The sequence below is a fragment of the Falco peregrinus genome, chromosome 2 (assembly GCF_023634155.1).
Source record: "Falco peregrinus isolate bFalPer1 chromosome 2, bFalPer1.pri, whole genome shotgun sequence".
NCBI lineage: Eukaryota > Metazoa > Chordata > Aves > Falconiformes > Falconidae > Falco > Falco peregrinus.
In genome coordinates this window covers 22,257,257-22,284,098 of record NC_073722.1, presented here as the reverse complement: position 1 = coordinate 22,284,098, position 26,842 = coordinate 22,257,257, and the positions used below count along the sequence as shown (strand labels likewise).

The following is a 26,842-nucleotide window of genomic DNA, read 5'->3' as shown; positions in this document are numbered from 1 at the left end:
TCTACTTTTTCTGGTTAGAGATGTATGTTTTTTTCCAAGTCCAAGATACCTGCTCAACACAAAATACTCAGGCACTTCAGCTGTGGCACCACTGCCTCATCAGCAGGGAGTTTGTTATTTTGGGGTGTGTGTGTGATACAGTGAAAAAGGAAAAATTTTTTAACCAAGTTAGAATTCCTGTACATAACTGAAGAGCTCTTGTGTTTCTCCTAGTAAGTAACATCTTAAAAAGAAAAGGCAGAGAGTAGTCATTAAGCAAAGAGGAGACAAAGGTCAGGGTCTTCTAACTGCTACAGGATGGCCGTTCTTTAATTCTAGGGGATGTGGTAGCTCTTTGTTGTGATTGCTTAGTCTCTCCACCTGTGTTTTCCTTAAACTTTCATTGAAGAGAAGTTAGAAAAACACAGCTTTAAAGGTAGCCTGTAGCAGGGGCTGCTGAATATCTGTGTCATGTAACGTTGTGCATGTGAGGGGAAGAAAACCTAACTCTTGCTTTGCTCTGTCCCTGTCCCATCTGCATTAATATTTTGGTTCAGGGCAGTGGAAGGGTTTTGTAAATCCCCCAGTCATCCCCACTTACTGCATTCAGGTTCCCTTTGTAAAGTATTTTTTGGTGCAGGTAAACAAGATTTATTTTGGAGGGTGTTATGCTGGAAGCTTTATTTCACCTGTGAACCAAATGCTTGTTGGGATCTGCATGGGGGACATGGGGGGTCTGCAGCAGCATTTGGCCTTTTGTGTGGCTTTAAGTGACATGCTTTGTGGGGGATGCTCAGATCAAGGACCGCAATAGATGTAGCCGAAGTCAAGCTGCTGGAGTGTGTACAGTTATGTGCAGAGTCTCTGCCATGCTGGCACGGTGCTCAGGTAAGGGCAGGCTGCAGTCCCTGCAGGGACCGTATGTTAGCTGCGCATCTCGCACATCACCCGTGAAGGGAACTGGCCATATCGGGGCATAGCCTCACTGCCCTGCCCAGGCCAGAAACCAGCAGTAGCCGATCACGCAGTTAGCTCGCGTGGCAGGCATGATTTTTAGCTGCTGCTGAGCTTTGTAGCAATTATGACTGCAGCACACATCGCCTGGCTGCGGTGTGCAAACTGCAAACGTGTCTTTGGGTTGCAGCCTGCAGAGACATCTCGGGAAGCCTTCACCAGGCTCCGATCTCCTTTTTTCTCTCCCTCAGAGTCAGTGCCCTGATGTCGGTCTGTGCTTGACGCAGTGTCCCTCGGCGTGGTTGCAGTGATCAGCATGCCGAGGAGCGGGAGCCAAGAGCCAGCAAGGAGAGCAGTGGGTCCTTTGGAGGTCACCGCTCTGCCCGGCTTCCTGCAGCACCTTGCGGCACGGCATGGCACGGGCAGCTGGGAGCTTTCCTCTCAGCCTAGCAGGGTTAGTCTTGCCCTTTACAGAGAGGCAGCGTGTCGAACTGAAATTCCTGATGATGGGCATGTTTCCTTCTGTGCTGCTCTGATCCCTGCTGCAGATGGATGAAGCTGAGTGTAACTTGTGTCACTCTCTCATTGTGGTGGAAGGGCTGAGCATTGCTTCAGAAACCTCGGCGCAGGCAACGGACACTGCACAGCTATTCATATTCTGTGGTAGCTAACATGCTGTCTTTGCTGGTTAAAGTGTGTGGATTTAGAAGGTGCTTCTTGCATAAATAGGGTGCTCTGTAAGAGGCAAGGAGATGGATAATGTGGCCGCACCCGTTGCCCACAAGTGATTCAAATCTTACGCGCACGTGGGAAAGAGCCCAGGGTTTGTATAGTGAACTCCAAAAAGAGTGTATTTTGAATTGCATAGAGGACAGTGCAAGCAGAACTAGCCTTAAAAGACCAAAAGCCGGAGACAGATTGAATATCGAGTGTTTAAGGTCATTGCTGACTTAAACTATTAAGTGTATGGTGTTACTCGGCAGTATTTTCCAGAGAACATTTACTTTCCTAATGGCCAGTGCTAGCTGTATTTGAGATTACACAGATTAGTGTCACTGTTTAAAAAAAAAATTAAGAAAATCACAAACTAAAATGACACATACCCTGTAGTTTGTAAGTTGACCAGCTGCTTTTACACATCAGCACAGTTTTTAAAGTTTCATAACTACTTCTGTGTGACACTATGCCTTTTTACAACACTGATCTTGAGGTGGTACTTTGGACTGAATGCCATTTTATCATTGGTGGGAAAAGAGAAGCAAATGACAGTTCATTTTTTTTTTTTTTTGTAACTTCTTCCGTACCTGAGTAAACTGAATTTATGCTACAAAGGAGGGTGTTCACGTTTCAGAGTTGGAAGCTGTCCTTTCAGCCATAGCTGTCATCAAATAGTAATTACAGGAACTTCCTTGCTCCTCCCTGTAGATCTCTTATCTAATCTTGTTGTTCTGTGGATCTACATCTATGTAACAAATTGGTGGCTTTGAAATATCTTCACTAAAAAGTTGTTTGGGTTTTTTTGGGAGGCTTGCTGACAGTTGTATGTTAGCTAGGTGTGTGTTAGCAGATACTGGTATTTAAAATAAGGTGGAAGAGTCATTTTATTCCTTAGATCAGATTTTTCTCCTAAATTCAAATTCAAGGGCACAGTCTATAAGCTCTTGCAGACTGTAGCAGTAGATTTTTTTGCACATGGCATAGCACATCGGGTTTTTAATTTCTTTTTTTCAAAGTTTGGGGAACAGTTCTTCTAGAGCTACTTTTGACCGTAAATTTCTGGTGATGTGAAGCAATTCTAGAGCTGTTTTAAAATGCCTGTAATTATCAGCTGGGGAGGCAAAAAGTCTTTCAAGGTTGATAGAGATTATGGGGCACTGTAAATTCCGTACAGAACCATATGATCATGTATTTTGTCTCTGAAATAGTATTTCCACATAAAGCTCACCCCCACACCCCTAACAATTAATCTTTTGCTACACAGGTAAGTGTTGCCTGAGCTCTCCAGATACCCAGTCATAAAACTGCTGTAGTCTCCAGTCTCAGATGCTCCAGTCTGGCTAGGTTGACAAACCGTGTCTATTCCTGCTATACTGCTGCATTTTAAATTTGGGAAGATTCAGCATCTACCTGTGTGGTGTAAGACACAGGGAAAAGGATGAGGGGCTGATTGCAGAAGTTGGTGAAGTATCTCCAGTAAAATGTGTTCAGGAAGGCAGGTCCCCTAAGTATACATGCGAAACGTAAGCTGGCATCCAGTGATCTGATGAAGGAACAGAAAACCTCTACAGCAAGCCTGTGCTGTCCATCAAAAAGCAAGTTTACTTGCTTCATGGATAGTAGTACGACGTGGTTGTTTCTTCAGCTCCAATGATTGTGTGTACTGGGAATGGAAAATGCAAGGTTCACACCTTGGATGTTGCATAGGTCAATTTATGTAAGTTAAAAGCAACAAGTTATTTTACTCCGTTTACAAAAAAAAAAAATCCATCTGGATAATATAAACTACTATTATAAACAGGTTTTCTGTTTTTAAGTATTCTAATTCATGATTTTCATATTGCAGTGCACTAATCAGCAAGATTTACTCACTTCTGTAATGTGCAGTGCTTTAACTGCGAGTGTCATTTGCAAGTTTTTGATTGACCTGTATGTATGACAAATGAGCTAGTGTTTTTTCCTCATGATCTACTTCTTTAGCATCCGGTAGGATAAATTCTAACATTATGTAGGGAAACAGAAGATGGGAATTATTTCTGGAGGCATACTTTTTTCTGTAGTATTTGGAATGTGCTTGAGTTTGAACACCATGTTTGTATAATCTGGGACATGTTCAAAGCTGTCGTTTAAGAGCAGCAACCCTAATTATTATTTTTGACTTAAAAAATAATCTTTGTAATCAAGCCAGCTTCTTTTTTCAGATGTGCTAGTTGCTTTAAGGTTATTTAAGTGGACAGCTTGTGTTCGGCTAATAATCTGCTTGGGCATTTGTATATCCTGTGGCTGGGTTAGTCTTAGATGGTACCAGTTGTTTGGGGTGGTGAGGCGTCTGGCTGGGGCCTCCAGAAGAGGATGGAGATTTCTGAGGAAGAACCAAACATGACGGCTGGGGAGAAGGTACAGTTCCACACCTGGGTCCCTGCCCCAGTGTTAGTGCCTGAGAGCAGTAGGTGGTATGTAATCTCTTCCACAGTGTGGCTTCAAGTGCCTCTTATGTGACCTTTCGAAGAGCGCTGGGAAAATTAGTAATGGATCTTCAGCTTCTCTGCCTAAAAAAGCGTCTGTCTTCCAAATGATACCATTCCTGCTAAAAGCGTGCCTTCAAGGGAATTGTAGTTTCAGGGAGTCAAGTTTATGTTTGGCTGAAAGCTGGTGTACAGGAATTTCTTCAGTCCCCAGGTTCAGTGGATGTACTTTACAGATGACTTGAAGTAAAGTCTTCTTTCGTGTCCTGACAGTGAGCTGCTTGTAGGTCACTACAGCACCTTGAGCAGCAGTTCTGTTAACAGTGTTGTTCTAATGATTTTACTTGTTTAAAACTGCTGAGTTTTAAAAAGAGTTTTTTAAAAATAATTACTTTTTTAATGCAGCCACACACCTTTGTAATTGGGTATTAACCTTTGCCTGCTGTTTTGCTGCCTGTTGTAGCTCACTTGCATCTCCCCAGGTGTTCCCGGGCTGTGTGCAGCATGCCCAGGGGATGCTGCAGGGCAGCGTGCTGTGTCAGTCGGGTAACCCTGGTCTGGGGGAGCTGGGGGCAGGATACCTGGTAGCTGCTGTGGGGATTCATCCTGCATAATGCTGTGCCGCCTGTGCGGGCAGCCCTGCCTGTGCCTGGACCCGGGCTCCCATAAGAGGGGAGAACAGGGTATTGCCCAGCGAATGCCACTGTCATGCTTGATCTCTCTTCATGCGTTCTGCGCAGAGGCGAGGGGGGACACAAGTAGATGGGGCCCTCCTAAGCGTTTCTGAATGCAGTTCAAGTCACCCCATCCAAGTGGAGGAGCAGAAGAGGAGATTAGGGAGGTCTTATTGAAGGATGTGAGATCTTATCACAGGCTCAGAAGCCAGCTGATCTTAACCTTGTTTTTAAAGAAGGGGTGATGACTGATGTCCTGTTTAAAATATATAAATACTATATTAAAATATATATGTGTGTGTATATATATGCACATGTGTATATAACTATTTTCAAAAAAGAGAGAAGGAAGGAGGTAAGTTCCAGGGAGAAAGGAAGGCTATTTAATCTGAAGAGGAAATGAAGAAGAACTTGCCATTATTAAATCAATGCTGCAGTTTAGAATTAGATCTCCTACCATCTACAGAGCACAGGTCTTTTACTGGAACAATGAAAGACAAAATTTCCCACCTGATTTAGTTCATAATGTGGATTTATGAATGGGGCAGTGTGTCAGTGTCTTTAAGGCAGGCGATCTGGACTTAAAATTCAGCTTCTTCTCAATTGTCGTCTTACTGTATTTACTGCAGTTCAATTTGACACAATGTTCTATAGATGGAGTGGGTAAAAACAGTCTCCATACTTCTTAACTGTTACTTGTACAGCTTTTCCACTACATATGCAGCTACTGAAATTGCGGAAGGATTGGCAAAACCTTGGTTTGCATTTACATGTAATAATCTTAAAACGATTTTGTGTATGCTTGCAAGTTAATAAGACAGGACTTCATGCTTAGGAAAATGAATGTTTTTTTGGAGAGGTATTTTTTAACAGAATATAGTGTCAACAAGGTTTTTAATTTGAATCCTGGATTTGAAGATACCTCTGCTGCGCGTGCTACGCTATGCAGTGATTTCAATAACCTCTCTTGAAGGGCAGGCTTCTTACTTTTGGACTACCTTCCATTCATTTGAAAGGCAAGGTTGCTTTCCCAGGGTGCTTGCCAAAGGTCCAGTGAGTAATGGATTTTTGATGGAAGGTGTTGCATCAGGGAAGTACTTGCACGGCGCTTTTCTGGTTGACCTCTAGTTTTAGGTAGACCGTGTTCTCAGAGGCTTCATTGGATATGCCTGTAACTCTAGAGAGGGCTGAGGTAGGGGAGAAAAGACAAGGGCTTGTGGGACTGTATTTCTTACCCGTGTTTTTGAGTCTGAATTTCACTCTTCTTTGAAGTTAAATGGACTTAAACATTTTGTCAGAATTGGATGTTAAATGGGAAAAGGCTGTAGAGGTCAGGTATGAGAAAATGCAACATTTCAGACATTGAAAGCTTCATAAGGCTTTAAAGATATATTTTTTCCTCTCAATACATTTTGATAAGCCAAATGTGCAGTATACATACACCAAATAATTAGTGAAGAACAGAAAATGAAAAAGTCTGTATTTTGACAGGGCTGAATCTGTCTAATATTATTGAAGAAGCACTGTATCAACAGCATTGTTAGATTAATACATGATGACAGTGCACTTACTAGTGCTTGGGGTCCTAATAGAAAACATTTCAGACCTTAACAGTTTGTTTCCCAGCTAAGAGTGTTAGCGTGGCTTCAACCAGCAAGAAAATAGAGGAGTTTTTAAAAGCATACTCAGATTGTAGCGTTAGACTAATGTCTACAAAGTATTGTTTTTAGAATTATCTTATTGTATGCTAGTATGAACTATAAAATAAGAAGAAATAATATGAATATTAACTGTGTGGACTTCACATATGGTAGATCTCATTAATAGAATGAGATTTATCAGCATCTTAATAGTATGTGGCACAGGTCAGCCAACTTCAGTGTATCTAAGGGAAGGCAATACAGAAACTTACTGAGACTTTACAAATACCCTACCTTTTCTGTTTCATTTTTAGAGGTTTCAGTTGGACTTCAGGCAGCAGAATAAATGGAGAGGAGAGGGGGAGCAACCAGAAAAAATATGTTTTAGTTATGAGTTTGCAGCAGAGAGGAGGCTGGTGGCTGACAGCAACGTGTACTCGAGGAAGGACAACAATTAACTTGCAGTTAATCCAGAGGGAAATGGTGGGGTGGGGAAGGATCTTGTCCTGGCTGGGAGCAGCATGGCTGCTTTAATTGAATTGACTGAGCCTGATGATATGGAAAGGAACAAACCCTGATAAAATGGGATGAGCACATTTGCCTTGTGGCCATCGCTTATAAGAGGCAGGGATTTAGTTAGTGGAAAAATAACCTTCAGAGCGTGCCATACACGCCAGCCGATGCGGAGATGTTTGGCTGAGCCAGCAGAAAGCAGCTGGATGTGTTGAGTCAGGGAGGTGCAAGCCATCCTCTGCTCAGTGCTGTCAGGTGTTTGCTGTGGTGTCCCATGGCCTTTGCTTGTTAGAGCAAATGAAAAAACACACCTATTTTTGGCTGTAAACTGATTTACGAATTCATGATAAGTAAATACAAACAGCATACTTTGCCTAAAGTGATGGTGTTTCTCTGGGTTTGCTGTAGAGTGAGATGTTATTTTTTAACTTTCCGATTATGTGATAGGACCCTGTTTGTTCAGTGACAGTGAAGGTTGTATAATGGCATCTATATGCCATCTAACCACCTGTGCTGAAGCGTTGGGTTTTTGGTAAAATCTGAAATTGGGTTAAAAATGGATTAATACAGCATTTGAATATTTCACGAGAGAAGTACTATTTAGAAGATGCCAGAAAAGTTAGGACACTGATAAAATGGCCTATGTACCTTTCTGTCTATTTATCAGGGAGTATCTCCTTTCTAAAGATCACTTCATGTGGCTTCTTATTTATTTTGAAATAGATCTGGTTTTGTCTACTCTGTGCAGGATTTTGTAGCAGAAGTTGCATAGTATGCCTGTGCTTTCCAGTGGGGAATGGTGGTTTGCAACCATATTCAAAGAACAGACATTTGTGCTATTACACATTTGAATCGAGCAGCTGAACAGGGAAAGCTTCGGATATTAAACCCGGTTATGTTTGTATTTGTGTACTTTGTTTATCTGAAACAAAGCTCAGTATTAGGCACCACTGGTTACTGCCAGCTGGGTCCTCACTCTATAGTCACAGCTGTGCATTTAGCATCTAAGCCTGCTAAGAATAGCTAATTAGAAAATCAAACAGAACAAAGCTCACATAGTAGGGTCGGCACAATAGCATTCCTGTCTGAGAATGGTAAAAAGATTTATTTCTTTTTTTTTTTAATCCCCCCCCACCCCCGCCTATATATACAGCATAGATCAATAAGTGCTTATTCTCCTGATGCAAGCACGGGGAGAACCTCAGTAAAAGACCAGTACATACTCAAAAACCTTCACTTTTCAGTAACGTAGTGTCACACAGAAATCATTACTTCCAAGCAGCCAAACTTGGAAAGGAGAACAAGGCAAGGTCGTAGTGTCTGCTCCTGTGCAGAGCTCTCACTGCAATAAAATACTACCCGTGTTGAAAAAGAAGCCTGCTTAGGCAGCCTATGAACGGTGTGTATGATAAATGCCAGGCAGGGTTTGAAAAGCAAGCATGCAGCTTCTGAGAGGGGTGAAATGGCCACAAGGCAGGTGGGCTACCATGTGAAATCCCCCTGCCTAGGGAAGGAAGGGAATAGTGGCCTTCTGACTGCCTTTGCCTGGTCTGTGCAGGTGCCATACCTCTCTGTGAGACGTAAGTGTGTTTAATTATCACTTACTAAAAGGGTGTAGAAAGCACATCATGATGCGCAGTAAGGTCAAAGATGAATCGGTACCTCCTTTGGGACTTAAGTGTGCCAGGATCAGTCAGTCAACAGAAGTGAAACTAGATAGTTGAATGAACAGGTAGGGAGCTTCAAAAGGAAGTTTGTAATTTCAGTCCCTTCTACTGTTTTGCTCAAAGAACATGCATTTGCACAGGAGTTAGCATGAAAACAGGCAGAGGCCTGACAGGGTTTGGCACAGCGTTGTAATTGGGGCTCCCTTAAGCATTTCATACCTTAGCATGCATTTTAAATTTTAAAATCATTTAACTCAAGTGAAAACGGTAATTAATGTATGTATTAGATGATACTTTACTGGGACTGTATATAAAGCTATAATTAGATGAAACTGAAAATTCAGTTAGAAAATGTGATTCAAAATGTAGTTCAGGAACTGAATGTGTGCTGTACTAGGCTTGACAGTTTTTCTGTCTTTCACGTCATCTAAACTCATCTGGGGCTGTGCTGTGCCTGGTGAGGAGATGGGGGTGGGCAAGAAGAGGTGTGATGTGTCTAGTGGTAGGTGCTCGGATTTGTTGGGCGAGCCTCTCTACCTACTGTTGAGAGAGCATGGAGAAAACAGCCTCCCTCACTCAAGTCGTTGTTGCAAATACCTCTTCAATCCCAGACTTTTCAGCTGTATTAAAGTGTCTTATAATTTCTGCAAAATCCCGTTGTGCACCTGTGTATCCAGCTTAATACTTCATTAATGTCAGCTTTGTTTTGGTGTGAACCTACCAAGAAGAATTAAATTTTTAATGCTTCTTCAGCTGCAAGTTATGTGAATGCCCGATTTAAGTTTTTTTCAGAAGTTCTATTGGAAATTTTGCTTTCAATTTCATCAAGCTTTGGGGGTTATAAGTGTTTGAGGTTTCCTAGTTTGGAAGGGGAAAGCCAGGTCTCTGTTTCTAGGCTGCTGGTCGTTTTGTCAAGTTTGCAGAGTAGCCTCAGCAAAGCAGTGTTGTCTGCTGGCTATGCTAGGACGTGAAGTAATTGAGGCAAGAGTTTTTCCTCCTGTACCACAAAACCTGAAAATAATTGTATCTTGAGGAGGGTAGGAGTCATTGGGGGCTCTGCTACAGTCACTGAAAGAGGTAACAATTTAAAGAAGTGCTTGTCTTCACAATGTATGTATAGAGTTTGAATTAACTGCAAAAGTCAAAGGTTCTTCCTTCTGTGTTCAGTTGAAGTTCAAGGAGTAGTTTGAGGAAGGCTCAATAGTGCAGCTCAGAATTTAATAACCCCCCTCCTCAGACCTTTACTGTTGGTTTAGCAAAAGTTGTAATTTCAAATATGAAGTATCCTTTCCTTACGTTAAAAAAAAATGCACTGAATTTACCTGAACGTCATTTAAACCAGGCTGCAAGCAAGGAGCTGTAAAATGCTGCCCAAACAGGGAATACCACTTTTAATGAAGGCAGCTCTAATGACTCATCCTGACTCAGTGCATTTTCATATGGTGCATAATTTGATCGGAAAGACTAAATGTGCCGGAGGTCAAAAGTGTAAGTGGATTTAAGAAAATGGGGTGAATTCATAGGGAATGAGCCTAGGTGTCTGCGAAGTTTTTTAACATACGGTGTTGGAGCGCAGGTTTCACTGAGAATGGTACTTGGCAGGGGCGTTAGGGCTTAATGAATGGAAAGGCAGGCAGGAAGGTGACTAAAGCCTGTAGTGGCTAGATATGCAGAAATTGTAGGCAAACAAAATTGTGGCATTGGTTTGTTCTCTTTCATGATTCAGATTTTGTGAGAATCGCTCAAAGCTTGTATTTTTGCACTGCTTGTACTGCATCAGTCACTGCTGTGCACCTCCTAAAGTAAATGTTAGGAATGTGTGTGTGCCAATGAGGTGACGTACATAGCCGTAGTAATAATGCTGATGAAGTATTTAGTCTCTTTCCTGTGCCAGGATCGTAGCCTGCTTTTTATCTATTCTATCATTTCTATATCTTGTACGCCACACAAAGAACAGGGAAAGTACAAGGAAATAGTGAGCCTTTGTACTGTGGCCTGGCTAATTGTACCAGGACGTTCAGATCTGTCTTGCAACCAAAGACCTGTGAATGTTGTTCGCTTGGGATTCAGTTTCACTAGATCTTCAGTTTAGAAAGTTTGTACTGAAAAGCTGTCAGGAGAAATAACTATAAGAAGTTAAAGGAGCCTGAGAATAAAAGACTCCTGCAGGTCACGAACTTGGGGAGCTCTGCAAGGAGTCCCCCCTTCTTCATTTCCTGATTTTTACCCAACTCTTGCATTTTTAGCAATGCATAGTGATCCCATTTAATTAAGACTGTGTTATGCCAGGAATTACACAGATGTATACAAGGAGAACCCTTGTCCTGACAAGTCTGTAGTTAGTTTTCTACAGTCCGTGCATGGTACTGATCTCCAGCACCCCTCTGGGGAAGCAGATTGAAAGGGGCCTGCAGATCAGAAGGCGGGCAAGCAAGCTATCAGCACGATGTAAAGCTTGAGTAAAATTAAGACAAATTTGAGGCAGGGCAGGAGGACAGAATCTTTCGGTTGATGTCAAAATACAGCAAGCTGAGTTGAAACTCTTCTGGATCTTCTCAAGGTTGACACAGAACAGTTTTGGCTGTGACTGTGGGAGGAATTGGAATCATATTCTTTCTGATTTAGCATCCTAAAAGAAACCCAGAGGACAATTTCAAGTTCCATTGCTTCTGATTTGGGTTGGCCAGGCATCATCCAGCTCTGGTCTGGAAGCCCTTGGCAGCCACGTAGGCTGTTCTGTCTGAGCTAAGACCCTGCCGGTTGCACTTGTGTTAATCATTATGTACCTGTTGGATTGGAGCTGATTTCCACCTGACTAACTCTAAGCATGGCAAACCTCACTGCACTTACCTCTTTCTTGTGTGCACCTCTCTGTAGGGGAAGCGTGCCTGATTTTCTGAAATGAATTAGAATCTTACCATGCAAACTTCTGTTGCTTGGATCCCAGTTTGAGAGCCTGCAAGTGTGCATTTGTGTATTGCTGCACTTGGTGTGTCAGGAGAGCGAAAACTCAGATAACAGGCTTCAGCTTATGCAAAATAAAATAGTTTGTATTCCACTGATTTTGATATTTTTATGTAATCCCGATTAATATGGCAAACAAATTACATCTTTTGAGCCTGATGGCAAGGATATTGTCTTACTTGTCAAGATTTTAAGTTGTCCTTTGTATGTGCTTATGTTCCACTGAAGCAGTGGGATTACCTTCAAAGGGAGGGTTACAAAGGTTTGGTTATGAAATCAGCTATAGTAACAGAAAGCAGTTGCTTTGCTATTGCACAACAATAAAATGCAAAAGCCTGTTTGTAGGGTGACTCTTAATTCCATGGTACCTAGTAAAGTTCCTTTCTTTTTTTTTTTTTTCTCCTTCTACATAAAATTCTAAGTACATGATAGCTATTTGTTGTATACATGGGGATTTTTTAATGCTATTTTAGAAATTCCATTACAAGGAAATATTTTATACTTCCTCTATATTTACTTAATGATGTGTAATTCTTACTATGTGAATACACTGGAGCTATGAAGTCTTGAAGATTTTCTGATTAAGCACAGAGGAGCAGTAGCCTTGGGAGCCATTCCTGAGCTAGAACAGACTGATCTCTCGCAGCAGAAACCTGTGTGACTAAGAATAAGTAGTCACAGGTGGGAATTTGCAGTGCTGAATGAGAAATGTTTGAGCCATGGTGCCAGCTACTCTGGTTTTGTGCTTACTAAAAGCAAACATGCCTCCAGCTGGACTTTGTGCCACTGACCACAACCGTTTAGGCCCTGCAGTTCAACCAGTTTTCAGTCCCACCTCACTGTCTATTTGTGTAGCCAGTACATCAGTTTGTGAAGCTATGGTGAGAGGCAGTGCTGGAAGCAGTACTCAGGCCAATGTACGTTAACACCCACTGCCGCACCTCATTCACTGAGCCAGTTTTCTCAATGTAGAAGGCTGTTGGGTTGACCAAGCTGATTTTTCCTCCATAAATCCGTGCTGACTGCTCCATTCATGCTGTCCTTGATGTTTGGAAATGACCTCCAGGATTATTTGCTCCATTGCCTTCCAGGGATCACGGTGAGGCTGAGCAGCCCATTCTCTGGATCGATCCTCCCTCATGAAAATGCAAGTGATGTTAGCTTATTTTTCTTGGGTTTTCTCCTTTTTTCTTTTTTTTTCTTTCTTTTTTCTCCCAGTCTGCGAGAATCTCCTGCAATTGCACTAACCTTTCAGACATATTTGAGTGGTCTCGTAGTGATGTTGGCCAGCTCCTGGATGCCTGCTGGCACTTCTGGCTGCATTGTATCAGGTCCCATATACTTGTGTGTGGTCAGTTCATTTAAAAGTAGCCTAGCCTGATTTTCCACTGAAGGTAGATAGATATTCCTTGCTCCAGATTTTCTCTCTGGTCTGAGGGACCTGGGATTGCTGAAGGCCAGACTTACTGGTAAAGGATGAGATGAAGAAAGTGTGAAGAACCTTGGCCTTTACCATATTATTTTTGTCATCAGGTCACTTGTCCCATTTAGCAGTGGGGTCATGCTTCCCCTGACCTTCCTTTTGCTGCTGATGCCCTTCATGTCCCTTACCAGATTCTGTACCTGGGCTTTGGCTTTCTAAACCCCATCCCTGCAAGCTCAGGCAGTGCCCGTATATTCCCCCTCCTCCCCCTTTGGGCCACCTCTCCCTGTTTCTACCTCATGTATGCTTCCTTTTTACATCTGAGTCTTGCCGTGACTCCTTTATTCATCCTCCTGCCACATGTGCTGCCACCTTTATTAGCATGGACCATGCTTGGGCTTGGAGGAGGTGGTGCTTGTATCAGCTAGGACTCGTGAACCCCTTTCTCTCCAGGGCTGTATCCCAAGGCATTTTTCCAAGCAGGTCTCTGAAGAGGCCAGAGTCAGTTCTCTTGGGGTCCAGGAGATGCTGTTATCTTCCTTGTCCTTTCAGTATCCTGAACTCCTTCATTTTATGGTCGCTGTGGCTAAGGCTCCCCTGACCTTTGCACTCCAGGTAGGGTCTTCCTTGTTTGTGTCTGTGAGGTCCAGCAGAGTGTCTCCTCTTGTTGACTTGTGGAGCACCTGTGTCATGCATGGAGTTGTCATCAGGAAGGCACCCTAGAAACTTCCAGTAGGTATCAGGGTTGGTGAGTGCCCTATGAAGACCAGAGCCTGCGAGTGCTGGGCTTCTTCCAGTTGTCTGAAGAAAACCACTTTGTAACAGGTGAGTTCAGCTACCAGGATATAACTTGACGGAATGTCACAAATGGGCAGAGAGCTGTCTCTTACAGCTTGGTACTTGATTGCTTTTCAGAATGGTTTGTCCTAGAGCCCCCAAAAGGTTATTTTCTATTTGGCTTTAAACAACAGATAGGAAATGGTTCAAGATGTAACTAGTTGAACCACTAAGTAAAAGTGACTATAATATAATTACATTTGCAGCATGCCCTAGGTCCTCAGTAAAATTCAAGGACAAACTTTAAACAAATCAAAACCACTTGGAAACTTTCATGTCAGCCCATAATAAATGATTCTGCTTCAGGGCAGGTCACAGACACTTCCTCTCCTTTTCCTTCTTCCTCCTGCCTCCACAGGTGCAGGGGGAAAAAATATGGAAAAGTGCACTGGGAAAGGATGAAGGAAAATGAAATGGTGTGGATTCTAGAGGAAATGGAATCCCCTTTTCACTGTATAGCAGAGACTCATGTACAACCCCCAGTGTAATGTGCAGATCTTGGGTATGCCTGCTGGTTTTTGTGGTAGCTTTTGTGGTTCTGTGCTCAGATACAGTAGCACAGCATTACTCCATTGCTCTCTGGCCTGCTATTTATTATCAGGACAAGAAGTGCATTGTGAACAGGGCTTTTAATTTTCTTTTTACTCATTTCCTGTTGCCGTACTGGTGTTGAACTGGCTTACGTTTAAATTTGGTGAGACCAGAATTAAACCATATCCTGGAAAACAGAAGATAGTTTTGGGCAGACTGATCACACCTGTATTTCAGTGATACGGGGTTTTTTTAGTTCCCCCTGCCAACAGTTGCATTGGAAAAGCTAGAATTTAAATCTGTGTTTTCAACAGGAAAGGGGACACTGAGGCTTTTACTTTTTTTTCCCCCATCATTTTTCCAGCCCTGAAGCCAAATGGTGTTGTTCTTGTGGCTGAGACTTGTTTAGCTGGCAGCTGTGCTTGCTGTCTTATGCTGGGACGGTTTTTCCTCTGGCCCTGCCGAGCCCCTTCTGTCCTGGTGGCAGTTGGTAGTGGCATCTGCTGGCTTGCCTTGTCATCAGTGACACAAACCCTGTTTCCACCAATGCATCCCTCAGCGTTTGCATGTTGCAATCTCCTTTGCAACTTAACTGTGACTTGCCCAGTTACCTGTAGCTAGACCCAAGGCACTGAGGTGTGCAATGCAATGAAACCCTGGACCAGTCATGGTTGTGCATTGGGTGCTCCTAGCAGTGACCACGTGTCAGCTGAGCATCTCTTGGTGAGAGCCCCAAAGCCCTGTGCAGCTGAAGGTAGCGGCCCGACCCTGCTGCAGAAGGAAGAGTCACGGGGTGCCCTGCTGTAAAAGCTGCTGCCTCTGAACTTGAATCTTACGGTGTGACCATTGGGTTACCCCCAGGAGGCTGATGCTGGCTCTGCTTTCAGAGCATGCAGGACTGCAGATCTCTGCTTTTGGCTTTGTTGCCTTCCTTGCCGAAGTTGAGGCAGCCCTTGAATCAAGAGGGTCAGCAAAAATTGCGTTGCAAGAGACTCAGTTTCAGAGTAATGACAAGAGGAGGATGAGCGTAAGGATGTAGAGGGCTTTGGCCTTTATTATATTCAATATACACAAGTTTAACACTGGTAACCTGCGGAAGAGGCAGTCAGTTTGGTCTAAGTAAGTTAAAGTATCTAAGTCTAAGAAAGAAGGGCATTCACCCTGTACTTGCTGTGCAGATGCAGTATTCGTTAATACTTGAAATATTGGAGCAGTGGAAACCGAAGGTGTTTTTTTAAGCTCTGTCTTCTTTCAAGTTGTGTTTATTATTTTATATAAATGAAAGAAGACCAGCTCTTTTGAGGCTCTGTCACTTCCTTTAAGGCTAGAAATCACAGTTAAGTCCCAGACTTCATTAGTGTATTTCCTGTGCTGTGTGTCCAGGCTGATGCTACAAGATAGATCTGTTCATATTTTGATGAGTTAAAATATAATGTGTTAACTTGCGAATGTGTCAACCGATCAGTTAAGAAAAGACAAATTATCAAAAGAAACTGGTTGTTAATATGGAAGCTAAATGAAACCTGGAGGAATTGCGCTGTCCATAGCTTGTACCGTGGATTCTGAAGTACTGAGTCATTATACTTGCTGATTTCTAAAATGTTTGTGACTTTTGAAACTTGCCTTGTGAAGTAACATGAACAGACAATTGTTCTTCCAAAGCCATGTGTATTTCTTGTTTCTGTGGTTTACTTACGCTTCTACCGTGCTCAGTATAAATTTTCACTTCAACAGGACCTCCAGACGTGGGTGAATGGTGCTAATGAAAATGGTTTTGTCCTCGTCTCATTTGGAGCTGGAGTGAAGTACCTGTCAGAAGAGATAGCAAATAAGTTAGCACATGCCCTGGCAAGACTGCCTCAGAGAGTTATTTGGAGGTAAGTGCCATGACAGTTGTATGTGGGGTGATCTGAAACACTCTTTATTTCCTGTTCTGCAATCTTGATTTAGGGTTGCAGAAGCTGAAATTGAGACAGTCTGGGTGGCACAGGGGAGTTGACTCTTTTGAAAGACGCTCTGTGTGGAAATGTTGCGGTCCCCTGCTATAAGAAGGATTTTGTAGCCTAATAAGTCATAGGTTATACTCCTGTGCGGACTTTACATCCTAGAAGGAATGGGGACAGTGAAGAAAGAGTCTGAGGTTACAACATTTGTGACATGCTGTCATCATTTCTGCTAAAGAAGCCACCCTGGGGAGCAAGAATGTCATCCTGCTAATTTAATCCTAAGCTTTCTTTATTCTTTCTCTTCCTTGCTTTTTTGGGCCTGGTTTTTTTTATTGTAAACATAGACTTTCATAATTGTTCTTCTCACTGGGCTTTTTTCTGTGAGAAATTGGAAGAAGAAAAATCTGCAGGAGTAAAAATCCAGTTCATTCCAGCTCTAAAAACATCTTGAGTAGTGCTCTCAACTTACTGTAAAAATCCAAGAACTGTTTAGTCAGCTCCGCTTCACATGGAGCATCGCTCTGTAACGTAATTCAGAGGAGTCTGTGTGAACCATTGGTTTCCATATAATAAATGTCATAAAATTTATGACAGCTGCACTTCTGCAGTTGCCTTAGCAGTCTGTTTAGCAGCCCGTTCCCTGCCGTCTCTTAGGGACCGTTTTCACCGGTGTGTAATCGAAATAGTGAACCCCACTAATGAACAGGAAAATGGAAATTCTTCAGGCAATGGCACAGAACCTTTGGTAGTTGTAGTAAAGATCTCCTCAGTTTTCGTTTGTGTTAGAGCCGCTATAAGCTTCTTATGAAGCCTGTGACGCTATTAGTCCCAGTTGATCTTACTACTTTTCTTTTGTTTTATCCTTTTATCATGTTTTCCCTGGAATGTTTTTCTGTAGGAAATAACCCCTTTCTGTAGTACATAAATCAATTTTAATGGATTTTTCTTGCGGATAGCTTTTTTAATGCAAAAGCAATGATTTCAGTTGAAGCCTTCTGTTAAAATATTTCATTTTCCTCACTCGCGTTTCCTTACCAATGCTCTTTTTTGTTTGTTCTGTTTTTTGGTTTGTTCTGGTTTTATCTGCAATCTGTTACCTGCTGAATGACTTTTTGGATAAGGGAACCCACCTGCTGTTTCTTTCCATCACGAATTGTGGAATGGGAAGATGTCCCTGGGACTAGGTGTAAGACATAGTCTTTGGGAGAGCTGAGCAAGTGGCTTTCAGTCACCCCAGTGGGAATTTGAGATCCATAATTAAATACCAAATTATGAGTCCAGCTTTACTTTTCTTTATTTTTTTTTTCCCCTTCAGATCACTGATGGCCTGTGTTGGACACAGGTGGTTTTTATACTAAGGCATTTCTGAATATGAGAAAGGTGGCAGTACTGTTTGGTAGTTTTATGTCACAATGCCAAATCAAGAAAATGTTTGTAGTTTTTTATGCTTGTAATTACGGAGTGCTAGTTAGAGCCAAAATAGTAGCGCAGTTTATTTACTTCTGTTTAACTTTGCATGAGTAACATAGGCTTTTTTCAACATACAGAACATACAAGCCAGTTGTAAAGATGTATGGCTTGCTTAATTGGGAATATGTAGGTGATTCTTTCTGAAGTTGCAGTTCTAATGCTTTCTAGTAACTAGAATATTTTTAAGTCATTTGATGGAGCTGTCACAAAACAGCTCTATCCTCTAGTAGTCACTGGTAATTTTTGCCCCTCTTCTGTTTAGAATATAATTAACTTTCTGTATTAACTGTGTGTAACATTAATATGTAAATCAGTTTGTACTTTTAGTCTGTATTTTATGGGTTAAACTTTTCCTGGGTTGCCCCCAGGTGAGTAAGATGTTGCCATTGGGTTTTAGGCAGTTGAGCAAGTAAGAAAAATACACTTGTCTTGCAGTCTGATCTCTATGAACTTTTCATCAATAGCTTCTTGCCTCATAAGCTGAGCTGTCAGCCTTTGTCTTCCTGGTATTAGTAATTTATTTCAAAATAAGATGGTGTCAATTATCAGGAGCTACAAGGAACTGGCTGGCTGAAAGGGAATGCCTTGTGTTGGTGGTAGGGGTTATGATTTGTGTGCTGATAGGGTGTTCTTGGTGGAGTTAATTATCTAGGACCAGCCCAAGTTTTCAGTAAAGCAATGGACCTGGAATCACAGAGAAATTAAAGGAACACCTCATGCCAGTCACAGTGAAGAGTTACTTACGTGCTTTGAGAAGGAGCTGCATTGCCATTGTGTTAATAGAAAACATTGTTTCAAGCCAGATTGCAAGGAAAATGAATGAAGTGGAAGTTACTAGCTACTTACAGCATTTTGGTTGAGCCTATTTTGTTTTCTTTGGAATAGTGAGTAAACGTACCCCCATGTAACGGGAAATCTGGTTAGGGCTTGTGGATCATTTGGTTTGGTTCCCTGGATTGAGTTTATTGATTTTGGAGGTCTTGATAACTCAGCTTCCAATTGATTTTACTGTTTTAGGTTTTCAGGAAACAAACCAAGGAATTTAGGCAACAATACGAAGCTTATAGAATGGTTGCCACAAAATGACCTCCTTGGTGAGTATCTATTCTGCTCATAATATGGCTTATTCTCACTTGAGTTCAGGTTACTCATTCAACAATATACTACTGCATTAGCAGCCATAAAGCTAGGATAATTTCTGTAATGGAAGCCCTAGAACAAGAATATGGAATTCATCAGAATTTCAAGATGATGAAATTGAACACCTCCCTGATCTTAATTATCTTTCCCTGGTACTAACTTCATTTTTTCCTTAAGTTAATAGGGTGGAAGGACGTAGTTATTCCAAGGACCATTTCGCCTAATAAACAGGAAAAATTTGACAAGTGTCTTGTATACCATGGAAGCTATGCTGTTTGAGGAAAAAATAATTATCAAAGATAAATAAGTAGGAATTTTCTTGAATCTGATATTTTAGGGAACTGATGACTGTCACTGTTTATTTCTCTGTTACAAAAAAGCATGGTGTGGTGTTGACTGGCCTCTTCATGGAAGTGTCATAAAACTGAGTGTATGAAATTTGTTCAAATTGCATCAAAACGAGTCTTAGGGATCTGTATATATGTACATCTATTTTTCTCTGAAGAAAGCTCTACCAGAACTTGGGCACGTGTTGCAAGCTGATAATAACCTTTCTGTTTAACTAAGCTGAGGTACTCCAAGTTCTCAGGTGCAGAGATGAAACTTGATATTCTCCCATCTTTTTGGTAAACACTATATGTTAGTCTATGTATTTTATTTTATTTTTTCCCCTTCCTTCCTTGTCGAAGGGTAGCTGAATGCATTGCACATCCGAGGGGCGACAGAATGTTTAAGGTCATCTCTGGGATACCTGGGTGTTTGTGTGTTTGCCAAACAGCTCTAGTGCATGATGGGCACTGATGAATGCATTAAGCATGTGTGTGCATCAGTGTGTGTGCATGTCAGCTGGCGTATTTATCGTAATGTAGTGATTAGGCAAATGACTTCTAAAGCAGGTAGATCTGTTTTGGTTACTAAATTGCTCTGAGGCAGTCTCGTTTTTCCATTACATGAGGTTATCATTATTGTCAGATCTTGTTAGCCTGGAGTAAGGCATGTGAAGCTTTAGAGAGAATGTAACGTCAGTTGTCCTGTCATTAAGTAGGTTGTATTTCATATGAATAATGAGGAAAAATGCTCTCTCCCTGGCTCATTTGTGTTGCTAAACTGGTTGTAGTCACCATCTGCAGCTGCTTAGGAGTAAACAATGTATATTAATTATTCCATTTATAATTTTACACAACTTGTATACGTGAGAATTTTCTTTGCATTGGTCGTTCCCTCTCTCTTAGTGTATAAGGAAATAATCTAATACATGTGAAATTTCAGCGGAGTGGTTTGAGAAGAACTTCAAAACCAGTGGCATTCATTTTTGCCTTCCTGAATTGCAGCCGTAGAAACATGGTGACAAATGTGTAGTACCCAGTTGCCTCAATAACTTTACATTAAGGAAATACAAATATTTTTCTTAATCATCATGCCTCTTCTGTTTTCAGGTCACTCTAACATTAAGGCTTTTCTTAGTCACGGGGGTTTGAACAGCATTTTTGAGACCATGTACCATGGGGTCCCAGTGGTGGGGATTCCTCTTTTTGGAGACCATTATGATACTATGACTCGTGTGCAGGCCAAAGGCATGGGAATATTGCTGAACTGGAAGACCATCACTGAGAACGAATTGTATGAAGCCCTAGTAAAAGTTATAAATGATCCCAGGTATGGAATGAGTGATTGTTTCTTGCTTTTATTTTAAGTAATTGTGACAGATTAAGTATGCATATACAGAACCTTTGTGCGAGGGGAAAAAGAAAATGCATGTTGGAATTTATTGGTGTGTACAGTTGGGGCAAGTCTTTGGATGGTTGTCCCATTTCACAAGATTACTCAATTGATCAGGTTTCTGTGTAGTTGCTAAACTCATTGCTCAGTGTACCAAACCTCAATTGTCTCATTTGTTTTTTGTGACAGTTGCCATGTGAAGGGCAGAAAGGTTATAGAAACAAACCTGTACTGACATGTTCCTTGTTGCAGATCAAGGTCTCTTTTTGTGTCTTGGTTACTTCATATTTAGCAGCGTCTGTTGTGCTGCTGAAGGGGCCTGGAGCAAAATACACCTATACGAATGTAGGGTGGCATGTTTGGATTGTAGCTAAAAATATGGAGGTATTAAAAAAGAGTGACTCTTCTAAAAAGTCCTGTGATTTGATGGGGGGGGGGGGGGGGGGGGGGGGGGGGAGGGAATAATCCTGGTCTGACCAGTAATGCCTCTTTTACGGTCAGGAAGGCCATCTGTTACAATGACAATATTATAAGTTATTATGAATATGAGGACTTCAGTCTGTTTTTTGTAGATTTTTTGTTGTTGTTACATCGTAAGTAAAAGCCCATGAGCTGGGTTTCATAACTCTTTCTAATTCCAGCAAACAAATTTGCTCAGGGATATTAAAGTGCAAGGAGAGTCACGTTACAAGTTTGTTCTGAACTATTCTGTTTTAAATACCTGTGATATTCAGGCCATCTCCAGGCTAAAAATAACGGCATGTTAGTTGGTGGTTTATTGTATTGAGCTAACCATAGTTTTGGGGGTACAGTGCTGACAATGCTGCTTGCTTTCATGGGAGCAAAAGCAGTGCTTGCTTTGGGAAAGGAGACCACAGCGGAAGGGGAATGTTGCTAAAGAGATCTTGATAACATCAGTTGCATCACCTTACCGTTATGCAATTATCCTTAGTCTAAAGGCAAGTCTTACATGGATAACCTGTTGACCCTGCAGCAGTGGTGAGGGAGAAGGAATTTGACATTATCAGGTGCTGGGGACAGCCTGCTGAGAAGAAGAAAGTTCTCGGCTGAACTCTGGACTCAAGTGGAAATAGTCTGTTGTGTTCCTCTAGTAATTCAGCTGCACGATAACACAAATGAGAGTTAGACAGGGTATGTTGCCACTTTACAGCGGAAGGGCAAATGTGTCTCACTCAATAGGATTCATTTTGGACTAGATTTCCCTCTGGCAGCAGGTCAGCTTGGCTCTTCGTCGCTTTGCTGGAGGGTGGATTTCTGCCTTTAGTCACACAGGGGTCTGCTTTTCTAGTCATTCTTCATCAATGAGCTGTAAGAACTGATTTAAAGACAGATTATTTGCCGTGTCTAGCCCTCTGTATGCTGGTGGCTGCCAGAGTCCTACAGTAATACGCTGTTTGATCTGAAGAGGCTTAAACATATTTATGTGTCTGCAGGCTTGCATTTGCTCAGTGTGCTGACAATTCTTCTTCTTTTCTTCCCTTTTCTTTTTTTTTTTTCTTCCCTGTAGCTACCGACAGCAGGCCCAGAGGCTGTCAGAGATTCACAAAGACCAACCTGGTCATCCTGTTAACCGGACTGTATACTGGATTAATTACATCCTCCGTCACAACGGAGCCCAACATCTACGTGCCGCTGTTTACAGCATCTCTTTCTATCAGTATTTCTTACTGGATATTGCCTTTGTTGTACTAGTAGGTGCTGCCTGCCTTTATTCTGTTTTGGCCAGGATAACAAAATTTATCTGCAAACAAAGCAAACATATTTGGTCAAGCAACGAACATAGCGCTGTTAATGGACATTACCAGAATGGGATACCAAATGGAAAGTATAGAAGAAACGGCCACATTAAGCATGAAAAAAAGGTGAAATGAGCCAACTGCCCCATGTAAAGTAGTAATGAATCAGATCAGTAATCGAATTTTATCGCTGTAACTTAGTCTAACAACTACTTAAAACCTCAATAAGCAGTTCTAACACTCCCCTTCAGTATGTAATATTATGTGACAGAATTCTATGGAACTAAGAAAAGTCTTAAAAAAAAAAAAAGGCAAGCACAACCTAAAATGGAAAATATTTTATTCTAAATACTGATGCAGAGAGGTTATTTTGGCACTGAAGTTTTTAGAAGCCTTAATTCTCTAAAGTTATACAATGACCGTATTTATGAATTTTCAGTTTTTAAAAGCTAAATGTGTATGTCCTGAATGAGGAGAGGTTTCTTTTTATTTGCAGAGGTTTTTTTCCTTTTATTTTTTTATTATTTTAATATATCCATCCATCTTTTAGCTGAGAGAACTTTAGTACTAGTTCTGTTTCCTTTGTTGAAGGTTCAAGAATGCTGTTTAAACAAATAATTTTTCCCAGTCTTTGTGCAAGAAATAGCAAGCTGCAGACTGAGAACACAGACATCATAGGAAAAAAAAATCTTAAAATGAGCACTGAAGAAAAATGGCAAAAATATGTACTCATTTTACTGATAAGCTGCATGACTCTTCTTCTGCTCACTACCGATACTCTGGAGAAAAGGGTCTTGAGCAGGTCTACAATATATCCTAGTTTTTAATTTATACAAAATTTCTTGTTGCCTTTCTCTGCATATATAATTTATACCATGAAAATATTAGGGAGTTTTATTTCAGTTTAAAATACGGCTGTGTGGGAAGTAGATTTGCATAATTAAGAGAAATAAATGAAACAAACAACAACAATAAAAAAAGAAAATCTAGCCCTGTGCTTAATGCAGAAAGTTTTGTAATGGCCCAGAGCTGTGCAGAATCAAACCAGTCCTTGGGATTTGTTTAAAAACCCAACAAACGACAAACACCCCACACACACCCCACCCCCTGAAAGTTGAATGTCTTTCCTATTAATTCTCATTATTATTAAGTTCTTTCTAAATCGCAGCGTTGTAGATGTTCTCTTTCAATGGTTGTATCTGGAAAAATATTACTTTCTATTAGTCTGGGCCACGCAATCCATGTTTCGCATAGTTGCCAATACGAATTCTCCGACGTGGGATGGGAGGCTGCTCTCCAGGTGGGTGACCAGCCTTCCTTTTGAGGTCTGATGGGACGCGTGGGGCGAAGCCTGGCCACCCAAGCGCAAGGATTGCAGAGGTGGCCGTCTCCTCCTTCCCCTGCTACGGCCCCTCCCTGCAACAATCTTTTTCAATCATTGTCACCGACATGGGACGCTGGCGGTGGTGCGCACCGAGGGTGGGGATGCAGGGTGCTGGGCATAAAATCATAACTGCCCTGCTGAACCAAAGTTGGCAACTATGAGTTTATTTCCATGTCATTCTGTTTACTTGGAATTTGCACTACACATGTTGTGAGTGTATGCTTTATTTATTTGTAGTTTGAAATCCCATGCCTGAAAGAGAAAGGAAAGAAACCCATTTACCTAGTGTCATTCACTAACGTGGGAAGAGTTGTGATGATTACAGGACGCTGAGATCATCTTCATACACAGTGATGCAATATTTCACTATCATTCCATCAGGAGCCTCTATCCTATAGCAATAAATAACAGTACAGATATGTTTCTAATATACAGTACAGCTACTTGTACTGCTTTCTGAATACTTGAAGAAAATGGTATTATAAATAAGCCTATTAGCTATACCTTTTTACAATCTTGCAGTTTGTGGCAACTAAAGGAGCACACAGAGGCGATGAATGGTGGGATGGTAATAAGACTTCGAGTGTATGAATGACTTGGTTTAAATGTTTTTTTTGGCATCGAAGAAGGTACAAAAGCACTGACCGGATGATTAAGCATAATTTAATCTCCACTGTGATAAAACTTAAGCAATAAACATGGATTTAATAGAGAAATTCTGTTGTTGGAAGTATATTTTTGTTCAAATGAATGCTGTTTATTTTAAAGTACCCAGCATGTGGGTGTATATAAATGGGAATGCTTATTAGGATACACAGATTCTTTCTTCTCAGTATATGCAGTGATACATGATACGTATTTGAAATCAAATATTACTATATTTTGTGAATGTAGACCTATTTCTTGTAGGAGCATTTCTTGTAGGAACATGAAAGATGGAATGCTTAACCAGATTTTTAAGGCAGTTCAAATTTTTAAAGATGATGTGAACATTCCTGGTAAAGTGTGGGGTTTTTTTCTGTACATGTGAAGTTATGCCCGTTTCTTAGAAAGCAAAACTAAAAGATAATTTCACAGTGGTATTAGATGAGATGACTCATTTCTGAATATCCTCTGTAGATATAAACCCACCTTGATTCAGATGCAAAAAGACGAAGAGCTGCTGCATTATTATTTGTATTACCAAACTTCTGGATGGATCCTGATCCACCTAACCTATAGAAATAGCTGCTGTGTTCAAAGTCATATTCTTTTAAGTTCAGATATGATCTGATAGTATAGTTATCTTTTATTTCAGCCCCCTGCAGTAATAAAGAAATCTGTATTGGACGAAGCGGGGAATAATGGAGTAGGGGGAGCATTTCCACAAAAAATGTCTGACAGGAGGAGAGTAAAACTGCTGCAAAATTAGTTGCTGTTTAGCAGGAGTCCCTTGGTAGCACAGCTGTGTCACCTGCAGCCCTCACGCAGCTTTCTAAACAGGCTTCATGGCTCTCCCGAGTATCTGTGTGTAAAATGAAAGGTAATTGGAGCAACCAAGAGAAAAAATATTCTGTGGGCAAAACTAGCAGGCAAGAAATAGCCACAGTAAGAGGTACAGAAGCCACGTGCCACTTGCACAAAGATTTTCAAAGAAGCTTGAGACACTTCAGGTTCTGGTATGCTGCTTTCTGATTTCCTTTGAGCAGCTCAATGATTCAAGAACAAAGCAGCCATAAAACTAAGACAGTTTAATTATCACCTACAGAAATAGGTTCTGGAAAAGTTTATCAAGTATTTGGAGTTTAAGGAAATCAATGAACGTCTAGCAGTTTTGTCTTACTCCCCAGATGACTTGCAAAATCAGGTTTTTAATACTGTTCTGTGTTAATCTTTTTGATGTTATTGAAAGATAGCACTTTTCATGAAGTTGATTATGTTCTGATTTTGTTCTGTGCATGGTAAGTATGCAGTATTTGCTGTAGTTAGTCTGACCTGTATACCTGTAGTGAAGACACACAATTAAAATACTAGTGTATGCATGCATATTTAAGCAAAATCTTAGCCCTATTATTTCCAGAGTGCTGAATTTCCTCTCTTAATTTGTGTGGGGACCTATAAGTGGGTTTATTTGTATATGAAATCTAGTACACATGCACCATCTGTATTGGTAAGAAACAGAAGGTGGCCATTTGATTCCTTCTGGAGCTGAGCCGTGCTTCATTTGCTTTGGTGCTTTTTCAGGAGACATCAGCACTTTTAATAAACTTCTGGGGTGTTTTGGTGTCCTGACAAACGACTCCTATTTTCCTTGCTGTACAACACTGGAGATGGCTCCTGGCCAACAAATGGGAGAGGGGTGAATCTTCTTTCTAGCAATGTAGTTTTCATCATAAAGACACTGTCATTTTTCCTGCAATGGGATCACACAGCTTTTTTTTCTTTATGTGTTTCTGTTTTGGAGGTGGGGGGAATGTGTGTTTAAAAAGATGGATATAACAAATCCAGTATTATACAAGAAAAATTGTGTTGTTCCAGCTTGTGTACTGGGATGAATGGTGCACATGTGGACAAAAAGAAGTGTGCTGTAGTACTATCAAGTACTTCTATGTGTGGCTCCCTGGAATGGTGACACTTCCTGATTTCTGAGAGAGAAGGCAACACCTCTAATGAGAAGGTTCAGTTACTTAAATATGAAGTCATGGTGCTGCTTTTTATGTTCAAGGTCTAGGTGTGCAACCCTATTGCACTTGGGTTTTGAAGAACACTGTTCAGGTTTTTTAACAGTTCACAAGTGGGATGAAGGATTAGGACATAGATCTTGGGAGGAAAAGGGGAGAAGGAGGAGGAGGAATTTTCCTCAGAGAAATTTTATGTTTGCCTTCTGTGAATTGCTTATTCCAGAGCTGTAAAGATAAACAAATAATACTTTTTTTTTATTCCAGTCCAGCAGCACTGGTAGGGAAGAGAGCTGTGTTCAGGAAGACCATAACTGCTTCCTTTCATTTGGGTAATTATGACATTTTACTCCGGAAATGCAGGAAAAAAGAACACCAAACAAAACCAACACACACACACAGCAC

General features: G+C 41.2%; 1 protein-coding gene across 4 annotated transcripts in view; it reads left to right on the top strand.

Annotated features, from left to right (window-relative positions):
- Nucleotides 1-24,496, top strand: part of UGT8 (UDP glycosyltransferase 8) — a 48,145-nt gene extending 23,649 nt beyond the window's left edge. For all 4 annotated transcript variants that reach the window (XM_055796452.1, XM_055796453.1, XM_027794929.2 and 1 more), the window contains exons 3-6: nucleotides 16,099-16,241; nucleotides 18,798-18,874; nucleotides 20,357-20,576; nucleotides 22,168-24,496. In XM_055796452.1, the coding sequence (XP_055652427.1) occupies nucleotides 16,099-16,241; nucleotides 18,798-18,874; nucleotides 20,357-20,576; nucleotides 22,168-22,531 (804 nt within the window). In that variant the 3' untranslated portion in view covers nucleotides 22,532-24,496. The remainder of the gene's footprint in view (nucleotides 1-16,098; nucleotides 16,242-18,797; nucleotides 18,875-20,356; nucleotides 20,577-22,167) is intronic.
- Nucleotides 24,497-26,842: the final 2,346 nt, after the last annotated feature.